Consider the following 21728-nt stretch of genomic DNA (forward strand, 5'->3'; position numbering starts at 1 on the left):
TCTATGGCTTCGATTCTCCTCTTTGCTACCTACATCAAACAGATGTTGGGAAGATCTGGTTGGTCGGTTGTTGTCCTTTGGTCTCAAAGAAGATCAAAATGACATCACTATGCTAGAGTCAAGTTTCAGTGTGTCTGAGTGTAGCTAATCTGACCAATATGAGCTTGGGGTAATATAAGGTCAGGCACAAATAGTCCATGTGAACATTTGGGAGTAGTCTCTAAATTTGTGCATCTTGCTTTTCTTCTGAGCTATTTCAATTCTACTTTGCTCATACAGCACCGCACCTTCTCTGATGTGGTCACACCATGCTGAGCAGTCCTGTGCCAGTGTCTCCAGTGTCACATAATCAATTCGAAAGTTTTTAACAGTGTCCTTGTATTGCTTCTTCTGACCACCATGTGAACACTTGCCCTGTGTAAGTTTTCCATAAAATACATTCGAACTAAGCAAATCATTCACATTCAAACAACACAGCCAGCCCATTGGAGTAGCACTCTCTGAAGCAGAGTTTGAGTGCTTGGCCATTTAGTTTGAGAAAGGGCATCAGTGTCTGGTATCTTACCCTGCCAGGTGATCTTCAGAATCTTCATAAGACAATTCAAAAGGAAGTGATTCAGTTTCCTGGCATAGTGCTGGTATACTGTCCAGGTTTCACAGGCATACAACAATGAGGTCAGCACAACAGCTCTTTATGCCTTCAGTCTGGTTGTCTACTACCTATTCTCTCCCACACTTTCCTTTGGAGCCTCCCCAACTCTGGCAATGCATGCATCAACCTCATTAATGTGTACATCCCTGGAAAGTACACTACCAAGGAGAAGTGGCAGAAGCAGAACAGAGGTCTGTACACGTTTGTAAATATGACCAAGACCTTTGATACTGCCAGTTGTGAGAACTTATGGAAAATGATGTTAAAATTTGGTTGCCAGGAGAAGTTCATCAGCATTGTGTGTCGATTTCATGACGGCATACTTGTCCGGGTTCTCGATAATGGACAATACTCCCGTGCCTTCCCAGTCACCAGTGGAGTGAAACAAGGCTGTGTGCTTGTTCCCATGCTTTTTAGCGTGATGTTTTCAGCCATGTTGCCAAATGCTTTCAATGAGGATGAACATGGCATCAAGGTCAGCTACCACACTGATGGTAAATTCTTCAACAAGTCAAGACCAAAGGGGAGGGAACGTTGGTGCATGATTTTCTGTTTGCAGATGATTGTGCACTCACTGCAGCCTCTGAAGCTGAATTGCAACAAAGTATGTATCAGTTCTCTGCTGCTTGAGCTAATTTTGGTCTAACAATTAACACCAAGAAAACACAGGTGTTTTATAAGCCACCACCACACCATCCATACATGGAACCATCAGTTACAGCAAATGGAGAAGTTTTGAATGCTGTGAATAAATTCAATTACCTTGGGAAGATGTAATGAGATAATGAATGTAAACACTTTGTACTACAAGTTGTAAAATGCTGCAGACAGGCAGGAGGAAATTATTTTTATGGAAGTAGAATCCCTGAAGTAGAAGGAATCTTCTGATTCTTCTATTTTGCATCTTATACTACAGACTAAAGACAGCTAGCACATTCTTAATATGGTGAAGAGAGTTATGTCGAGCAGTAAGGAGCATTGTGAGAAGGGAAGGCAACTCTCTAGCAGCACCTTCCTCCAAGTCCAAGGACACGTGAATTAAGCAAGCTTCCACAATGAGGAGAGTAAAAGAGATACAGATATGATTACTCAAATACCAAAAAATTACAACTATAACACAGCACATCAATAAGGAACAAATAGTTTCTAATGTAAAAGAACCAGCAAGCTGGTCAAACATTAACTGGTTGGAAGCTTGAAATGCAGACTTATACATCATAGATACTAAAGGAGTGGGTGTTCCTTTGACTAACATTACTACAACAACATTTATATACTGCATTAAGGTTTGCAAAGTGCTTTACATAGATCATTTCATTTACTCTTCCAAGGAGCACAGGAAAGAAGTAGGATAACTAGACTATGTAGGGAAACACAAAATCCTTTCATATAGGGTATAATCTTCCCTTGACTTTTCACCCTAAAATGGGTGGGGTACTAATGAAATGGTCAAACAGAAAATAAAGCAATGGAAATTGATTGTCCACTAGGTGTAGGCACTTGCACTAGGGACTACAGAAAAATGAAACAGAATCATAGATCTAGTTAGATGGCACCACACCCAACTCACTCATTTTACAGATAATGAAACTGGGGTCTAGAGGAATTGCATCATTTACTAAAGCTCACACAATGACAGTTAACATTCGAACTCAGGTTCTCTGAATCCAAGGCCAGCATTCTTTCCACACTGCCTTCCAGAAGCAGAAGGTATGGGCCTTGTTCTTTTAAAGTCTGCAGTATTCCGAGAAATATGACAGACATAAGGTAGAATATTATATATTTGAAATAAATTATGCAGACCCGGAGTGCTAAGGGCTTACAAGAGAGGGAAGATCACAGTCTGCCCAGGAATGGGCCAACACAAGACCCTGACGAATGGGGCTGGGGCGGGGTTTGGATTGGGAACCAAGTAAGCAAAAACACAACAAAACACAAAACTACTATGAATCGATATCATGACTTTACTGAGTGCCCAAATCCAAGGCACTGAAATGGACATTAGAAGGTTGTTGCAGTTTACAAAAAAGTTCTTGGTGCAACATGGATGAGCCAGGCAAAGCAAACATTAAAATGCTACCCATTTTACTGATGAAGAAACTGATGCTTGACTTGATCACAGTTACTAGGCTCGTAAAAAGGAGGGGGGCTGTGAAGGAAGCGGGGGTCTTCTGATTTCCACCCCTTGTCCCTCCTCCCCCCGGGTTCTAGAACCTTCAACCAGGGGCAGAGCGCCCATTAATTGCGAGTAGGGGGAGGCTGGGAAGAGACCCCGCCAAGGGAGGAGCCGGGCTCCCAGGGTCTGCGCAGGCGCTCTCCGCCTCTTGGTGACAGGCATGTGCGCAGGCCTGCGGCCTCCCCTCTGTCCTCTGGTACTCCGAAGAGGAACGACCCGCCCCTGACGGCTTCTGCTTCCGGGTCATGCCTTGGTAGCGGCTTTCGGTTCCCATTTCGACTTGGTGGTTCGGTAAGGCCTAGCCCCCAGGTCCGTCACAGCCTGGTCTCTCTAGAGTCCTGGCTCCAGTCCCGCCGTCCCTCCCGTTCACCTCTCCGTCTCCCGGGCGACATGCTATGAGGAGGGAGGGGTCGAAGCCCCGCGCTTCGGGGAGAGAGGCAGGGGCAGCCCGGTTCCCTCCTCCTCTAGCAGGCGTATCAGCCTGGCGCCCCGCGGGCAGCCCCCCCCAGCAACACGCTTTTCGGAGCCGGGCCCCAGGGTGCCTCTGGGCCTCCGCTCGTTCCCCGGGGCAGCCCAGGGGATTGGGAGCCGGCCATGCTTCCTCCAAGGCTTCCTGTGCGGTCAGTCCCCTTGTCCCTCCGACCGGCTTCGGGCGACACTGCCCTTCAGCCAGCGCCGACGGTGACCTGGGGCTAGTGGCAGAGCTCCCTTCGGACCCGAGCCCGGGGAGGCGCCCACGGGCATCTCGTCCACTGCAAAGGTGCTTCCAGTTAGAAAAGAAGCCAGAGCGCGCTTGTCACGACCTCCCGCCCCGGAAGGGCAGGGTCTGCTCAGTGCCTCGGAGTGAAGTAGAACCGCACCAGTGCTCGGCTCGTCCCGGGCGCTTCTTGCGGGGTTGCCTCCAGCCCGCGCGGACAGAGCTTGGGGCTCAGCCTCCCGTTTGCAGGGCTCTGCTTGCGGCTCCTGCTGTGTAAGGCCGGGGCCACTTTATGTCTCATGTTGATCGTTTAATCCTTGAGGAGAATTTAAAAAAACAACACCCCTTGTGAAGCAATTAAAAACTAGTTGAGAAAATATCTGAAACTAGAAGATAATTCCAAAATAACCCTTATAGTAAGCAAAAGCTTCATAATACAGCATAAGTTTATTTTCCCAGAAGAAACATGGGAAGGATGTCTTGACTCAGTGAAATGCCAGAATTGTATTTACTTTCAAGTAATTGTAATTACTTCCAGCTACCATACATACATAGTAACAAGGATGAATAAATAGGTGAACTTATTGTTTAGAACTTCATATAGTAATGTATCATAAACAAAAATCTCAAATATGCTACTTATTTTAGACTTTTAACCTTGGTAATAATCACCCGAACGGATAAATAAATAATTGCAAAGGAAATAGAGGCAGCTAGAAAGCACAGTGGATGGAGTGCTGGACCCAGAGTTAGAAAGAACAAAGTGGAACCCCAGAAACTTGCTAGCTGTGTGAGCTATTTAGCTTCTGTCTGCCTGTTTCTTCATCTGTAAAATCGAAATAATAGCACCTGCCTCCCAGCATTGTTGTAAGGATCAAATAAGAGTTTTTGTGAACCTTAAAAGTGCTATATAAATGCTAGCTATTATTAATCTAAATCAGACTAGATCCTTCTTAGGTCTCAGCTTTAGAATTCTTTTCAACATTTTCTACAGTTGTTTCTATGAAGATGTACAGTCTTCCTTTAAAAAAAAATAATGCTGTTTTTCAGTTCTCACTGAATGATTCCTTTATACAAATGAATCCTTTTGTAGTCAAACTCCTGGTGTAGAATTTGAACACATTTTGCAGTTTTCCTTAGTTTTCATGACCCAGGAATTATTACATCATATTTTTTTCCTAAAATGAAATTTCTCCCTCTTCTTCAGAGTCTCTGGGTACATTTACTTAGTACTCTGCCCTCATTCTTCTCTCCTTTAAAGACATGAGCCAAGCCAACTATGTCTTTGTTTTCCTTCCTTATAGTATGATCAGAAAATTTCCCAAACTGACTAGACAGTGGAATACAATGAAACTTGGCCAAACCCCAAATTGCTAGAGGTGAGAGGAGAGAAGGGGAAGGAAAGGATTGGTTAGTCTAGGGGAGAATTTCCCCAGGTTAAAAGGAAGTTGAAGAAATCAAGGAACAAAATGGAGATCATTAAGCCTATTTTGAGTCCCACCAAATGTTTTACATAAGTATTTGTAATAATTTGGTATTTGCTGTGTTGTTGCTAATATTGTAATTTTCCTGTGGTAAACTTCTTCACAGGAAGAACACGGTTTAGGAAAGGTAAAGTAAGAGACAGCATGGTAGATAGGCCTTGGAGTAAGTAAGACCTGCATTCATTTTCTTTCTTTTGAAAGCTTTTTGACCACGGCAAGTTCCTTAACTTCAACCCAACACAAAAAACCTTCACCATCCCATATGTACTTTTGCCATTACATATGGTATGAAAAACACTGAATCTTTCTAAGGACAGGTTGGTCATGTCACACCCTCCTCAGAAACCTTCAATAGCTCCCTCTTGTTGCTAGGAAAAGATAAACTCAGGTACTCATAAATTGTACCTGCATAGCTACCTAATTGTAAAACAGTGGATTGCCCATGGGTCTCAATACCTTCATTTGAAAAGCACTGGCACTGCATGGGAAAATGGACTAAAATATAGGATACCTAGGTCCAGCTTTCCCTTGCTCACTTAATGATTTATAATCTGGCCATTTCGCTATGATTTAAAAAAAAAAGACTATTGGCCATCCATGTTTATGAGAATTGCTGAGAAATATGGCATTTAAAATAATGTGAATGTCTCGAGGAGTCTTAGATACAAAGAGAGATATACTCAAAGGTGATTTGTATTTTTAAAAGTTTCTTTGTTTTATGTAGTTTGGAGCATGTGAACATATCCTGAGCCCTTGATGAGTTCCAGTATGTGGTATATTATGCAGAGCATTCAGAGCAAATACTCTCTCTCAGAACGCTTAATTCGAACAATTGCTGCCATACGTTCCTTTCCCCATGATAACGTAGAAGACTTGATCCGAGGGGTGAGTATACTGCTACTTCTGTGAGAAAACGCTGAGGGGTAAAATGGAACCTGGGAGACCATGGTGTGTTAAAAGCCTGAAGCATCAACTCTACACAGAGTAAAATTTCCATTACCTCCCAGGAGATGATAACCTGTTGATTTTTATTTGTTCTTGGGTACAGTTTTCCTTCCCTTCTCCTGTTTGTCACTCTGTAGTAACCTTTTTGTCTTGAAATGTATTGAATTCTACACAGCTAGTGGTTAAAGACCCAGTTAAGATATGCAGGAGGTAGAAAAGCTATCCAATTTATATTACTACATAAGTTATTCTATACCAGTGGTTCTCAGTTTGGCACACTGAACTTTTTATGTCTGGGATAGAGCAATTAGAATTCTTGTTTCCCTTAAATAATTTATTACCTGCTGTACCATTTTAAAAAATTAGGTATTTTATTAAAGATTTAATATTGAACATTAGTAAAACCAGCTTGGGGGGAGGGCAACTTGGTGGTGTAGTAGATAGAGCACTGAGCCTGGAGTCAGGAAGATCTGAGTTTCAGATGCAGCCTCAGACACCTACTTGTGTGATCTTGGGCATGTTTACCTCAGTTCCTTATCTATAAAATGAGGACGCACTGGAGAAGAAAATAGCAAAACAGTCCAGTAACTTTGCCAAAAAAAACCCATGGATGATAATAACAAGAACAACAAAAACCTAAACAGACGGAACAAAGTCCTGTATTTTGGGAACTGTTTATGGTTTAATTTCAGTGTATAAAAATGATAACTTCATTCACTTCACTTTTCCTCTTATATGGCTTTAAAATTGTGTGTGCTGTATTTCTAGTTGTTTTTTAATCGTTTTCATCACTTCATTTAGACCTTCCCACATATCTTTGTATTCCTCATACTTGTGCATTGTAGTATCTTATTTGCATTAATGTGCTACAGTTTAATTATTCCTCTTTTGTTGGGCATTTAGGTTAATTAATTTTTTGTTTGTATTTATGTATAATGTGGCGATGAAAATCTTCATACAGGTCCTTTTTGTTTGTTCCTTATGACACTTTCAGAGGATATTCCTAAGAATACTGGGTCAAAGGGTATGATTGTTTTTGTTTTACTATATACTGCTCTGTTGCTCAAATGCTACCATTTCTTACTTTGGGTAGTATTCTAACTCTTAAAAAGCACAGTGTGACATTATACTTCAGAAATGCTGGTTATAAATCCTAGATTTTAGAAAATCTGTGGCACCTGACAATAAATTTCTGTCAGGCAATTGTTACAGGTACTATTTGTACTTGGACTTGGCTGCTACAGAATGCAACCAGACCAGTGTCATGGTAGTAGTACATGGGACTTAAGAGCCCTTGTGAGCAGCTTCATACTTCCTGGCTGTGTAAAGTAAAATGTGCATTTAATTAAGTCTTAGTAAAAGATTCCATACTGGAAACTCTTAAGTTCTGATTTTGCTCTTCCGTTACATTAGCCTGACTTTGGCTATGTCTTAATTTTCTTTACTTTTTTTTTTTTCAGATTTAGATTAGAAGCAACAATAACACAGGGCTAAACAACCATTAAAATCCCTGCGCAGCAGATTGACACTACCCATTGGAGCAGCAGTGGATAGACACAGTTTTTGTAAACAAAAAGTAGATATTAAGTTTCATTCCACTCTTGTTAGATATAGCTAGGTATAGTATATCACTGAACGGGCAGGTCCCCAGGCTGCTAGTGTTGCCCTACCTGCCAAAGAGCTCAGTGGAATAGGAAAGTATCTCAGTATTCCGGCTTTCTTCAACATAAATTCTCCTTAGTTTAGTAAGGCCTCTACTCTTGGTGCAGACTGAGCTCTTGATGGTGGTCTGAGAGTTAGGCTTCTTAATAAAAGTGGTTATTAGCATGATTCAGAAAAAAACTGGCAGTGCTTTATTTGGTTGTCTCCAATAGTAGAGCTATATTTCTTTAGTTTGCAAATGAAGAAACTGTGTGGCTGTGTTTATATTGCATGGCATGTCCGGTGGAAGCAGGACTCATTTTTCCTGGTATGCAATCTTGAGTCTTTTCCCTTTCTGTCTGACTAGCTTTTTGAGAACATGATGAGATTGAGAAATGGAACACCATTCCAGCTTTACTCAAAATAGCAAATCCTTCCTAGACTGATTAGAGTCTCACTACTTAATGCAAAACTGATGAAAGTTCTCTTTTTTCCTGCCTGTAGGGAGCTGATGTGAATTGTACCCATGGCACACTGAAGCCACTGCACTGTGCATGCATGGTGTCAGATGCTGACTGTGTGGAGTTACTCTTGGAAAAAGGGGCTGAGGTAATTTGTTTTTAATAACCCACTGTAATACTTCATTGAAAAGCATCATTCTAAGACTCAGTTCTCTCCTCTATACTAATCCACTTTCTCTCTTATCCTCTAGTTTAGTGGTGCCATTGGTTAGAACCACTTTTACTGCAAGGCATGATGGCAGGTATCTAGAGCCATGAATATCTGTTCTTTATTGGTCCCATTGTGTACCTCAGTCACCTTCCCCTTCCTTAATTTGAGCTGTTGATGGTGTTAGTGAAGAGTAATTTCTCTTTCCTTTTTTTGTTCCCAGCCTACTTTTTTGGGTGTTACTCTTCAATACCCTTGAAACATATTTTTTTTTGGCTTGTAGAATGAACTGGAATTGTACAAAGGAAGACAGCCCCCAACCCTCACTCTTTATGTTGTCCTGCCCAGGCTTGATGTCAGACACAACTTCCCAACATCAAATGAAAACAAAGATGTATATCTCTCACGCAACCCCATCCTGGGAATTTTGCCTTCTCTGCGCTCATTCCCACCTCTGTGCTATTTTGAGTATTGATCTCAATCTTGTTTTCCTTCTGTTGTGGCCATCACAAGTTTAGGGCTATTTTAAGGCAGATGAACAAGCTTGTGGATTAGGAGTACAATATGCGAATATAGAAAATAGCAACTAACATCCATATAGTCTTGTTCAAATTAACAATACTGTATATAGTAGAGCTTTCTCTAGATTATCCTTAACTGTAGAGGACGAAAAAAAAACTGGTATAAAAGAGATAATCCAAAATTTCTACTTCTTAAAACTTTTCTTCACCAAACCTCTCCCATCACTGCTTAGTAGCAAAAGAAGAGTTTAAACTGCATCCTCTTCCTTTTCACCTTACCCTGTTATGGAGGTACTAAGGAGTAGCAGCATAGTCAAAGAAGAGAAAAGACAACAACAGAGCCCTGGATGGATTAGAGTAGGTAACAGTCCATGAGCTCAGAACTAACTTTTCTCAGCTAACAGCTGTCTCTGTGCTTCGGTTCTTTAATGTTTCTCTGTCCTTCTGTTAACAGAATAGTTCTGTTTTTTCTCTTTGACAGCTTTAATTGTATCTGTGGTAGCTACTGGATCTTCCTGTTTATTACTTAGGACTAAAGAATCTTTTTTTCTACAGTCTCTTTTTGAACTTTCCTCCTTGGAATCCTAACAGAATATTTCTTCTTACTAAAGAAATATCGAGGGGCAGCTAGGTGCCACAGTGAACAGAGCACCCGGCCCTGGAGTCAGGAGGACCTGAGTTTAAATCAGACTCAGACACTTAACACTTACTAGCCATGTGACCTTGGGCAAGTCACTTATCCCCAGTTGCCCTGCCTTCCCCCCTCCAAAAAGCAAAAAATATATCAACTAGCTGCTCTCCTAACAGTTTTATGGGGCTACTAGAGAAACACCTCCCTTCATAGCCAAACTTCCAGACTTATTTCCGGGGAACTTCAGGCTCACCTTACAAATATGGAATATGTACTCATTTAAAATAGGCACTGCTAAGTAATCAGTACCTTTTTCTCTGAACTTCCTTTGCCTTCTTATGGCGTTATATGATTATTCAAAGCGATCTTCCCCCTCCCCCCCCCATATACCTATTATTGGCTTATAGACTTCCTTGAGCATAAAAGATTATTAGTAATGGTGTGTGGATGAATAAATTGGATCTGCCTGACAATCTGTGTCTGCTTGTTATGTCCACTGTGATGTATTTATTATTTCTTTTTTATAGGTAAATGCTCTAGATGGCTACAACCGGACAGCTCTCCATTATGCAGCTGAGAAAGATGAAGCTTGTGTGGAAGTCCTATTGGAATATGGTGCAAACCCCAATGCACTAGATGGCAACAGAGATACCCCACTTCACTGGGCAGCCTTTAAGAATAATGCTGAGTGTGTAAGGGCCCTCCTAGAAAGTGGTGCCTCTGTCAATGCCTTGGATTACAACAATGACACACCACTTAGCTGGGCAGCCATGAAGGGAAACCTTGAGAGTGTTAGCATACTCCTTGACTATGGTGCAGAGGTCAGGGTCACCAACTTAAAGGGCCAGACACCTATCTCCCGGTTGGTGGCTCTGTTGGTTAGGGGACTTGGAACAGAAAAAGAGGATTCTTGCTTTGAGCTCCTTCACAGAGCTGTTGGACACTTTGAATTACGGAAAAATGGTACCATGCCTGGTGAGGTAGCTAAAGACCAGCAACTTTGTGAAAAACTGACTATGCTGTGCTCTGCCCCAGGAACCCTGAAAACCTTGTCTCGATATGCTGTTCGACATAGCCTGGGACTCCAGTATCTGCCAGATGCAGTAAAGGGCCTGCCATTACCAGCATCTTTGAAGGAATACCTGTTACTTATAGAATAACTGAGGAAGAGCTTCTACATGAGGTTTGCCCTGCACATCCAGCTCTCCTGTTCTGTCATGGGGAAATGGAACGCAGATGCTCATGTTTGGTGCATACATTTTGAAGTAACATAGCACAGCAATAACACCTTGCCACTTCCCCTCCAAGCCAAACAAACAAAACAAAATAATCCCATGCTTTTTGGTTTGCAGAAAGTGTGTGTATTGCTTACTCAGCTTTTGATATTTGCACCTTCTAAAAGAAAAAGTCTTCCTGTTCTTTCTCATTTAGGAGACATACAGCTGCAGTCAGCTGTACAGCTGAATTTCTTTAGGAAAATTAAATGTATTTAAATAGTGTGTGTGATTTCCCCCGAAGAGACATTTGGTTACTAACCCTTAGGAGCTTTTTAATTGGTCATTGAAGATATTCAGGGAAAAAACAGACCAGGTAACACTGTTCACAGTCTAAAGAAGAAAATATAACAGCTTAAATAGTGCAATTTAATATTGACTTAACTGAATGACATACTAGCATTACTATGTAATTGAGGGGGAAACTTGCCTTTGTTTCCCATTATAAGAAGCAAGCTATCCTTTTTTACCTCTGTGTCTCTGAGTGGTACAGCGGAATTAACTTAGCTGCTCTCCAGTATAAAGAAAACAGTTATCTCTACAGTCCTGAGAATGCTGGCTTTTCAAATGTATTTCTTCTCAGACTTTTTCCAGTTAGTGTTCTCACAACACCAAGAAGCCATCATCCCTATCCTTTAGATCTTTTAGTGTTTGATTCGAGAAGGGAAGGGTATAAGCTAGGCTACTTTCCTCCAAGGTCAAGTTTATAGTCTCTGTATAGAAAACTCTACTAAATGTTTGGAATTGTTTTCCCTTCTATTAAGTTGTGCTTTGTATTAATTGACATTTTAGTCATTTGAGGCTGTGTGTCTGGATGTGTTGGTAATGGGGAGATATTGTATAGAGAAAAACTGCCTAGAAAAGTCTGGTTTGGGTCAACAGGACTTTTCACTTCAATATTCCTATACTTTGAATCAAATTGTCACTGACATTCTGAGAAGATGTAATCTAGGGGATACTTGACTAAAACAAAAAACTGTTGTGGGAGGATAGAAGGAAAAGAATGGGAGAAAGCCATATGCAAAATAGGAATGGAATTTGTTGAAGTAACTTGAAAATAAATGAGGAGAAAGACAATGCAATATATTAAATAAAGAGCAGACTTTGAATTCAGGAAGACCTGGGTTTAAATTCTTCCATACTACTGGTTTTGTTACCCTGGGTAAATCACTTAGTACCCCATTTAGCTTAAGACTGTATATAAAGTACCTAACAGTTGCCAATTGGTATTGACCAATAGAGTTTCCTCATCAGATCTCTGAAATTACAAGTCTGGTCCCAGAAAAAGTGAATCTGTTTGGGTTTTTTTTCACTATTTGTGTATTACATTTATTGAGGTGTGATAGGATATGAGAGAGCGGTAATTCCAAAGGGGAGCTTCTAAATACCTACTTTATTCCAGTTATTTTCTGGGTATTCTTTTGTGTCCTTTTTTTTTTCTTATAGGTATAACTAACTACTAGATACATCCCTGTCTCCTTCTCTCTCATACATTATGATGGTACCTAATGTAAATCTCTCTTCCCCTATTTCATATGTCACTAAGCTTGACACTACATAATTAAATCATTTTCAGAGAGGTTGGAGAGATAAATGGGAAAAAGAATAGCCTTCATTTCATAGAGGGTATAATAGAACATCTAATCCAACTCTCATTCTAGGACTGATGACTCTAGATGAGGTGAAAGGTCTTGCCCAAATTCTTACCACTTAAGTGACTGAGTGAGGACTAGAACCTGGGGCTCCTGTGTCTTTTCCCTTGTGTCATGTTGTCTTTTCCCCCTCCATTTAACAAATGTTTTTAGCTGGCTAAGAAATTCCCACTTCACTTTAACTTATAACTAGTTCCATCCATCTTGGCCCCGAGAAAATAGTTTTTCCTCCATTAAAAAAAAATGTCACAGGACTGGATTTTCACAGTCAAAGCAGGATAGAAATCCCCTGCTCGTTCTGATTGCTTACTAATGACTTCTTAGTCCTTCAGTGAATGGTATTCCTCCCAGCTTTCCCATTTCATTTTGTTGCTTTTCTGTTCAGTACATGATGTGTCAGGCACTACACCTGGTGATGGGGACACAGCTACATGAATGAAAGATGACCTGCCTTCGAGGTCACAAGCTCAGATTGTTCCAGTACAGGCTCTTGTTAGGGAGGTTCTCCGTAAATGGTTTATCATTGGATTTTTGTTTAAAGTAAAGACTCGACTTAACATGTTTTCATTTATTGTTAGCTCCGAGGGTTAAAAACAAAACAAAACGCAGTAGGAAGTATATATTTTCTCTTTAAATCTGCTTTTCTCCCAGAAACTGGTGCATCCCTTGGATTTAGAATGAATTCAAGCCTTGGCTCTGCAGCAGACTACCTGTACAATTTTTGGCAAATCCTATCATAATTCAGTTGCAGTTAATCTGCAAAATTAGGGGGTTGGACTAAATGACCTTTAAGGTTTCTCCTCTCTCTGATCCTATGAACTCAACCTCCTTTATCCCTTATATTTCTAAATTTGGACAAGCACTCTGAACATAGTGAACGTGATTTTTCTAAGTGACTTATTTTTCTCTCCATTGACATCTTGCCGATCTAAACTTGAGGAAAATTGAGCATGGTATTGTTGAGTCATTTCAGTTGTATCTGACTGTCTCCATTTGGGGTTTTCCTGGCAAAGACACTGGAATGGTTTGCCATCTCCCACTCCAGCTCATTTTATAGATGAGGAACTGGGGCAAATGGTTAATTAACATTCCTAGAGTCATACAGTTAGTATCTGAGGTTGGATTTGAACTTGGGTCCTTCTGATTCCAAAACCAGTGCTCTGTCTAATGCATTACCTAGCTGCTGCAATTATCATTTTGGCTTCTAATAAAGATGGTACACCGAAGACAAACTCTTCCTTTTTACCTCCTCAGTGATGTGACTGGTGAATGGGAGAAAAAAAAAACAAGGGGGAAAAGAGTAGGTATCCTTGCAAAACAAAACAAAAAGCCCCAAGGCTAGGAAAAGGAGGGATGTGGATGGACAATAACCCACTTCTGTGGAAGTTGGCATGAACCTTACAATGGGTGATTTATGTAAGAGAAATGTAAAATCTTAGCTATAGTTGTCTCAAGATTGTCTAATGTTCTGACTGTTGTTCTGGGTGGCCCAAAGCAAGTGTCCTGCTCCTCCAACAGTATTGAGTTCTGTGACCTTTAAACAAAATTGTGGGCCTTAGAGAGATTATTACAATATGGAGAAGGGAGATGAATGCTCTGAGAACAAGCTGAGACAAGTAGCTGGTACTGTCATAACTCACATAAAGGAGATAGCCTAAGGTGAGCCGGAACCACAAGGACATTGGCATTTATTACTACACCTACAGATTTGCCACTGCAACAGAAGCAATATGGAATCCACAATCATTTTGTCCAAATTATAAACGGGGAAATAAATAAAACGTGTGCTTAGGAAAATGATAACCGAGTGACTGAAATCTGGCAAGGAAACCTGTCTGGGCTAATAGCTAAATGTGGAGCAGAAGCTACCCAACTTGCCATATGCCTCCAGCTCTTTTAAGACTGAACCCCTTGCTTGTTGCTGTGGTTATAGGATGAGGCAAAATTTAATGAGAAAGGAGCTAAAATACTGAGTAAGGAGTCTAGGTGTGGACTAGCCAGGGAGTGAGCCGAGCCCTTCCAGCTTCATCTATCTACTCAGGGGCTTGTAGAGTCTGCAGACATACGCTTGACATGTTCCAGGTGAGCATGCTCTGTGGCGTCCAGGTCAGCATCATATTTGGCCAAGATTTTGAGGAGAGGCCGAATCCTCATCCACCACTGCTCCTTAGGGATCCTGTGTCTGTAGCAGAAGAAGATAGTCAACTGGCAGTCTCCAAGCACCACAGTCACCTGCAAATAACAAATCTAGGGGGTCCATAAGTTGTCAAGCAGAAGAGAGTAGTTTGTAAAGGAATTTCGTAAAAGAGACTAATCATTCTTAAGGAAGAGACACTTTGAGGTGATAGGAAAGAAGAATGTCGTAGAACTATGGTGAAGATACTCACTCAAAATCTGTTTCTTCTTTGAGGTCACACAGGGGTTGGAAGATCAAGGCCCTCTTTCTCATCCCCAGTACACAAGCTGAATCAGGTGAATTGGCAAAAACACGCCCTGCAATAAGAGTTTGTCAATAAGATTTCCACTGCAAAGTGCTGGACAGATTCCAAGGCCACCCTCCAAGGCCTCACCCACCATTACGGATATTTTCTTGGATTTTTGTTGACATCCAGGTCATAGCCTTGGCTCCCATCTTAGTAGCAAAGTTTCTGTCAAATGGGCTTGGACTTCCACCCTAAAAAGAGTACAGGGGAAAGTTGAGAAAAAAAGAACCATGGGTTAAGGTTATGAGGAAGAAATTTTGAGGTATCTATAATGTGGGAGGAGAAGACATGCTGGAGACCCAAGCAGGGACATTTGAAATTCTTTTGAACTAGGAAATAAATGCAAAGTTCAGTGAGTGGTTCAGCAAGGTCTTGCTTTTGGTGTGGATGTTTGGTCTGTTGAGGGGAAGATGTTGGGTGAGGGAGCCTTCTTTGGTAGGTACTCCAAGTACTTACTGTAAGATGCCACTCAGGGCAGTGTCCCTGTCCTTGTTAGTCTAACTAAACTTACTATTGTCTCAGGAAAGAAGATATTAAAGCTTTTCCTGGGACAGGAGGATGTAGATGATAAATCAGGAAAAATGGAATGTGGGTAGGAGGGGACAGGGTCAGCCCTTGGCAAAAATGTGAAGTAGGCAAAACTGATGCATTTATGGCACTTTCCCCTCCTTCTATAACACACACATTTTCTATGTTCCTTTTTCCTCTTAACTATCTTCCCATCAAGGTTCTCAGCCTGCCCTGTGTTTGTAGCCTAGAGGAAAGGATTTGAAATCAGTTACTAGTGTGATATTATAGAACAAGTGGTGCACCAGGGAGTTGGAAAGCCTAGGTTCTTGTGCTTGTTGCATGACCATGGGCTAGTCACTTAGCCTTCCTAAACCTCAGTTTCTTAAGTTATACAACTCAGAATACTTCCCTATTCTGTCTCATGGGGTAGTGGAGAAAGTGCTAGCTAAGTATGAGCTATTATTCATAGTAATGTGTTGGGTTTTCAAGATATTGTTTCTTCCTTGTGCTTTTAGTTCGGGGAGAGGGAAATAAGAACCTTTCTTTGAAGCTCCACCCTCTAAGGTCACCTAATTACACTGAGGACAGGAGGGAGGGAAAGAAGCTAGTCAGCTTTAGGTGTGGGTGGGTCACAGGTGGCTGATGTCCTAGCAGGTGAGGGGGGGAAGCAGGAGAGGGTCGGGCGGTTAGAACATCAATGGTAGGGACTGGGATCTTGATGTTGGAGGAGGACTGGGGACATGTCTGAGTTCCCCTACCTGTTGCATGTGGCCCAGCACGTTCTTCCTGCTATCGAAGATTCCTTTCCCTTCTTCTGAGTACAGGTTGAAGATAAAATCAGTGGTATAATTTTCATTGCACTTCTCATTCCTGCTGAGCAGAGACTAGGATCCAGCAGCTGCAGCTCCAACTTCCCCATTTCCTCCCCCATTTATCCACTGTGAACTTTGTAGCTTCCTCCCTCAATCAGTGACTGACACAGATGACAGGACTTCCCTTTCCTGTCCTTTCCATCCTATTAATAAACATTTTCCCAACCATGAGTCCTCACCCAGTTTGGCCCTGAATTCTGACTTTTTTTCTGTTCTTTGGAGGAAGTGTGGAAAATGGGGCCAAAAAATACCTTACAATCAATCCCCTCTTCACTGTCGACTTCATCTTTTGCACCAGATGTTCAACGTTTGCCTGAATAAGCAATAATGGATTATGAGCTCAGCTGGGAGAGGGGGTGGGGCATGGAATGGTGAACAAGTACTTAAATTCTCCCTTTCCCCCATAATAGAGTCCTCTATGCCAGGGGGCCAGTATGGTGGAAAACTGGTTGTAAAAGGAATCCACAGTTCCATGCTGTGCTCAGTGTCATTCCAGGGTCAGGCCAGGAGCTTATATTCAGCAAGGAGAACTGGGAAAGGGAAACGATGGGATAGAAGACACAGCTTTGTTCCAGGCTCATTTTCCTTCCCTAGTGGATCTAAGGTCTCATCTATTTGGGCTGAATATGTTTAAATGTTAAACTTGGCTAAGGTGCTACTGTATGGCTTTTTGTGTGCTAGAGACCATGTGAGATGCAGTTATCCATCAAAGGGGAAAATGCAGGCCACCCTTGCTTTCGGTTTGATGCCCACCTCCCTCCCCAGGGTTCTGGTGATTTCTTTCTCTAACATGCTTCCATCTAACTGCTTCATGCCCCTTTACTTCTTCCTCAATAAACAGCAAGTCCCAGGGCAGCCGGGTGGCACAGTGAATAGAGCACCAGCCCTAGAATCAGGAGGACCTGAGTTCAAATCCAGCCTCTGGCACTTGACACACTTACTAGCCGTGTGACTTTGGGCAAGTCACTTAACCCCAATTGCCCTCCAAAAAAAAGGCAAAAAAATAAAATAAACAGCAAGTCCCTCCCGCTTTCTTAATCTCGTACTTCCTATATGTAAAGTAAGAGTCAGAGCTCTACCTCAGCAAGGGCATGGCTAGGCTGTGTAGCATGGAGAAGGAAGTCACTCAGGTGGGTAGTTGAAAAGATTCCTAAATGGATACTATCACCCCCCTTCTAGGCTTCCCGTTCTATCCCACACAGAGGTCAATCAATCTTCTTCTTGAACCTGGCTGCTTCTAGGGGTCCCTGAGAGCTGGAGTGGGTAGGCAGCAGTGAAGGCAGATATTGCAGGGGCAGGTATGGGCATCCTGTCCAGGTCCTAGCTTGGGCTCCCACCTGCAAGTCATGGATATTGAAGGGCTCCTCAAAGATGTAAGCAGCATCTGCTCCAGCTGCTAGTCCCGCCATGGTAGCTAGGTAGCCACAGTAACCACCCATGGTCTCAATGATGAACACACGTCGCTTGGTACCTTCCGCTGACTGCTTCAGTCGGTCACAAGTCTAGGGAAAAGGGTAGGAAATGGTTGGAAATTCTCATGGCTCCTCCAACTCCTTGCCACTAATTCATAACAGGACATTTTACAGTCTCCACCCTCCCTAGGCTGCAGGTACCTCTGGTGAATCATCAAATCTAGCCCTCTGCTATCCAATGGGGTTGGCTGTTTCCCCTAATCCACAAAAAAAACAGTCTCCTGTGATGGAAATTCTGTAGCCTCTCTTCCCTTCAGCTCAGAGAAGGGAAGTTCTACTATCTGAGCTCAGCCGTGAATTTGGTGTGGGAATACATCTAAGACAATTTCAGACTACTAAGGCATATATAAATGTCAGTGGGGGAGGAGAATGGATGTTATGAATGCAGTTATAGCAAGCCCTCTCACTGTCTGAAGAAACAGAAGTACTTCCAAAACACTGCCATTAGTTGGTCCAAGGGAAGAAAATTTGTCTCTTGTTTATGGTCCTTTCACCCCCAAATATGCCCTACTCTTCTAGATGGGACCTTTAGGCATAGCAGCCAGCAAAAAAGGGTACGGGAGGTAGTTGTGGAGCCCTTACCATGCAGATAGCATTGAGTGCCGTGTCAGCCCCAACACTGAAGTCAGAGCCAGGGACATTGTTGGAAACAGTAGCAGGAATGACTACATATGGGATGCAGAGCTCCTCAAACTTTGCACGGCCCTCCATCAACTCCAGAGCTCCTGTGTATGCCTGGGAGAAAAAGGGTAGGAGAGAAGTGGAGAGAAGGAAACAGCAAAGTTCACTGTCAAAAGGGTCATAGTATCAGGGTGGCTAGGTGGCTCAGTGAATAGAGCACCAGTCCTGGAGTCAGGAGAACCTGAGTTCAAATTCAGACACTTAACACTTACTAGCCATGTGACCTTGAACAAGTTACTTAACCCCAATTGCCCTGCCTTCCCCCCTCTAAAATGAAAAAAAAAAAAAGTCATAGTACAGGAGAGCTGAGTTAGAAGGAGAGTGGAAGAATAGAGTTAAGAAATCAGGGTAGGGGTTTTTCTCACCTCAAAGCCCCCAATAATGATCAGGCCCTGGATTTTATACTTGGTGATGTTAGCACTGATCTCCTTAAAGAGCTTCTTGGGCAGAGTCCTAGTAGATGCAATGAGCTTCAGGTAAGGATAAAAGGAGATCTAGAGGAGTGTCTTTTAGAGAAAGAACCCTCCCACTGAAAAGGCCTCATAGTGGCATAAATCATAAAATTCCTGCTTAGTGTCTTTGCCCTCCTGGCAGCACCTCTGAGCTTGGATGATACAAGGCCCAAAGGCAGAAAGGTCTAGATTTGAGGAAGGCATAAACACTAATAACCCAGTCACTTCCCAAAGTTACCCTGTTTGTTAGTGATTAAGCCCGAGTTTGAAGCAACAAAGCTCCGATGGTATAATTCTGAAAGGTTCTAATGATACCACTGACCTCTTGGTTCCAAGTTTAGAGCCACCTTGCCCTGTCCAGCCTCCAACATAGGTCCAGCTAGCTTCCTCAATCTACAAGGGAAGGAAATTCAGCACTGAGCTGGTTAAAAAAATTAATGAGCAAAAACCAAACAAAATGGGCATCCAGAACTAAGATCAGTATCTTCTGGTTTCCATCATTTTTGAGAGGACCTTGACTCCACCCACCTTTTTGGGTATCTCCCTCCCACCATCCCCTGCTTGCTTCTGTAGGTGACTCTCCCCTCCCCACCAGAGCTGTTGGAACCTGGGAAAAAGGAAAATTCACTCCCTCATTCCTACTCCTTTCCCCCCATGCCTTCTGACTCCCAGAATCTGTGCTCACCTCTCCAAATATTACTCATCATACCTGACCCTTGGCCAGCCCCTCGAAGCCATCATGTACCACCAGCACTTGGTTGCCTTGGATGAGCCCAATTCTCACAGAAGAACGAACAGCTGCATTCATACCTGCAGCTGGGGCTCCTACATTCATCACAGCCACTACATTCTTAACCTTGTGGGAGGGATGGGGGGAAGAGGAGGAAGGAGGGAGGGAAGGTGAATCATTAAAAGGCGGCGGAGATCTTTGGGGGGATTTGTATATTCTGTCCCATCAGGACGTGTTCTAATGTCCCCTTCCCACTGCAGTCCCAGGACCCCAGTAATCACTAATGCCAGTTTCTATCATCATCTAATTAATAAGAAACCCTTTTAAAAGGAACTGAGGACCTGTTAAATTCTTCACTCTCTTTCCCAGTACAGAGGGGAGAAATATGCACAGAAATCCTTTTCCCCAACTGCTCCCTCCCCCTGCCCCCTTTCCTTTACCATAGTCCCCTGCCTCCTCAGCCCAAGGCTAAAAGTCATTAACAAGAAGGTTTATGAGAAAAACAATTGGGGGCACAGAGAAATAAAGACATAGAAGGGTCAAGGGGTAAGGGCAATATGTTGGCACGGGGAATCTGGGGAGGGGAACACCCCAGTGGATACATGGGTGTTACTGGAGGTTGTGGTAAAAGCACCTAGGATACCAGGGATGAGTGGGAGAGGAGTCTGGGGAATTTTAATAGCCCTAAAGGAAAGCATCAGGAGGAGCTGAATTGAAAAATTGGGTTGATTGATCTGTTAATACCTGGCTAACCACTGGGGCTTTAACATGAGCTAGGCGAGTGTATACGTCCCAGTTGTTCTGGAAGCTCCTGAAAGGAGGACAGGAAGAAGAGGAGAATGTAATCATGTTCAATCCCTTGCCCAACAGCCTTGAGGACCCATCACCTTGACTACTTGCCACAGCTGGACATTAAAGCAGGTTCACGGTCTGAGAAGCTTAATTCTCCTGCTTCTTAACTGTCTGGCAGAAGCTGTCACCAGCTTCCCAGATGGCTTATTAGGAGGTACATTGGTAATAACAGAAATGAGCAATGTGCTTGGAGTCAGAAGACCTGACCCCTGTAACCTTGGGAAAGCTGTTTAATATCTCTGAGTCTCAATGTAAAAAGAGAAGGCTGGCCTGGATGACTTTCCAGCTGTAAATACATGGTCCCACAATCCCTAGGTTGGACAAGGCCTCCTGATTACTCTTCAGCCATCTTCTTAAAGGAAGAAACTGGAGTAAATGGGATGAGGAAGAAGAATGGAAAGCCCATATCTTTTGTCAGGAGTTGCCACATGCAGACTTTTCTGGCATCTAATCCCTGTCCTTCCATAGTGCCCAGGTAGCTCCCTTGTCCCTTGACCATACCCTTACCGGCCTCTCAGCTTCATGGCATCATCAAACTTCTTATTTTGCATGGCCTTCGTCACATCTTTGGTCTGAAGGAGAGACAGACAACAGTCACTGCTCCAAAACAGAAGTCTTTTTGTCTGGATTTACATACCCAGAGAGGTTCCTTCCTCCTTGAGGAGGTCTATCATAAGGGCCTCAGTTTTCCACTTTTTCCCCATGAGTTTCCCCACCCAAGGGAAGAATCTTGATGTTTTTAAAGTGATGAAAAACAAAAAGGAGGGTTCTTTATCATTGATGTTTTCCTAAACTTTCAACATCCCAGCTTCACTAATGTGGTAAACGACCAGACAGAATGTGAAAAAATAAACAAATAGCATTATCTGCCTCTTTTGCTAGTTTTTGGAATTCTTGGGGCTGAGAGGAATAGAGGCCTTGAGAGTATCACCTAGATTGGCACTGAGAATCAAACTCAAGTATTCTTGCCTCAACCCTAATGCTCATGATTTCCTCTCAGCCCTATGACCATAGTGGAAGAGGTATGGCTAGCCTTTCCCAAATGTCCCTTGGATTTCTACCTAAGACTCCAAGAGCTCCAGCCTCAGATATGGGTTTGTTGGGAATGAGATTTGGGGAGATACTCACCACCTGGACGCATTCCATGAGTGGTACACGCACAGCCTGGTTACCACAGAGGCTTACTACAGAAGCAGGGGTGTCTGGTGTTCCCTCCAACAATGCCATCACAGCTTCCATCCCCATTCTGCTACCCTGTGGAATCAGGAGAGCAACCATAGTCAAGGGTAGGGTCTTTTCTCTTGACTCAGCTTAAGAGCCAAGGCACCAAAAAC

General features: G+C 42.8%; 2 protein-coding genes across 7 annotated transcripts in view; one reads left to right on the plus strand and one right to left on the minus strand.

The window, feature by feature from the left end:
- Positions 1-2614: 2614 nt before the first annotated feature.
- ASB8 (ankyrin repeat and SOCS box containing 8) lies at positions 2615-11807 on the plus strand. 3 transcript variants are annotated; one of them, XM_069092672.1, is made up of 4 exons: positions 2615-3119; positions 5734-5894; positions 8100-8204; positions 9944-11807. In XM_069092672.1, the coding sequence occupies exons 2-4, from the start codon at positions 5766-5768 to the stop codon at positions 10574-10576; spliced, it is 867 nt and encodes a 288-aa protein (XP_068948773.1). In that variant the 5' UTR covers positions 2615-3119; positions 5734-5765; the 3' UTR covers positions 10577-11807. The 3 variants fall into 3 exon arrangements, with proteins under 3 accessions (XP_068948773.1, XP_068948774.1, XP_068948776.1); XM_069092673.1 differs by lacking the exon at positions 2615-3119 and adding an exon at positions 3143-3588; XM_069092675.1 differs by lacking the exon at positions 2615-3119 and adding an exon at positions 3644-3798.
- Positions 11808-12895: 1088 nt separating this feature from the next.
- The window catches only part of PFKM (phosphofructokinase, muscle), a 55333-nt gene continuing 46500 nt past the window's right edge, over positions 12896-21728 (minus strand). For 3 of the 4 annotated variants that reach the window (XM_069092660.1, XM_069092659.1, XM_069092658.1), the window contains exons 11-23: positions 21523-21648; positions 20902-20966; positions 20287-20353; positions 19522-19668; positions 19135-19205; positions 18726-18813; positions 18262-18414; positions 17545-17709; positions 16459-16520; positions 16094-16205; positions 14917-15016; positions 14730-14835; positions 12896-14524 (exon numbers count right to left, since the gene is read on the minus strand). In XM_069092660.1, coding sequence (XP_068948761.1) covers positions 14380-14524; positions 14730-14835; positions 14917-15016; positions 16094-16205; positions 16459-16520; positions 17545-17709; positions 18262-18414; positions 18726-18813; positions 19135-19205; positions 19522-19668; positions 20287-20353; positions 20902-20966; positions 21523-21648 — 1407 coding nt within the window. In that variant the 3' untranslated portion in view covers positions 12896-14379. The remainder of the gene's footprint in view (positions 14525-14729; positions 14836-14916; positions 15017-16093; positions 16206-16458; positions 16521-17544; positions 17710-18261; positions 18415-18725; positions 18814-19134; positions 19206-19521; positions 19669-20286; positions 20354-20901; positions 20967-21522; positions 21649-21728) is intronic. The other variant, XM_069092661.1, reaches the window with a different exon arrangement.

Source organism: Petaurus breviceps, unplaced genomic scaffold (assembly GCF_028583685.1).
Source record: "Petaurus breviceps papuanus isolate PSGF00001 unplaced genomic scaffold, PetGlider_PUasm1.0 191, whole genome shotgun sequence".
NCBI lineage: Eukaryota > Metazoa > Chordata > Mammalia > Diprotodontia > Petauridae > Petaurus > Petaurus breviceps.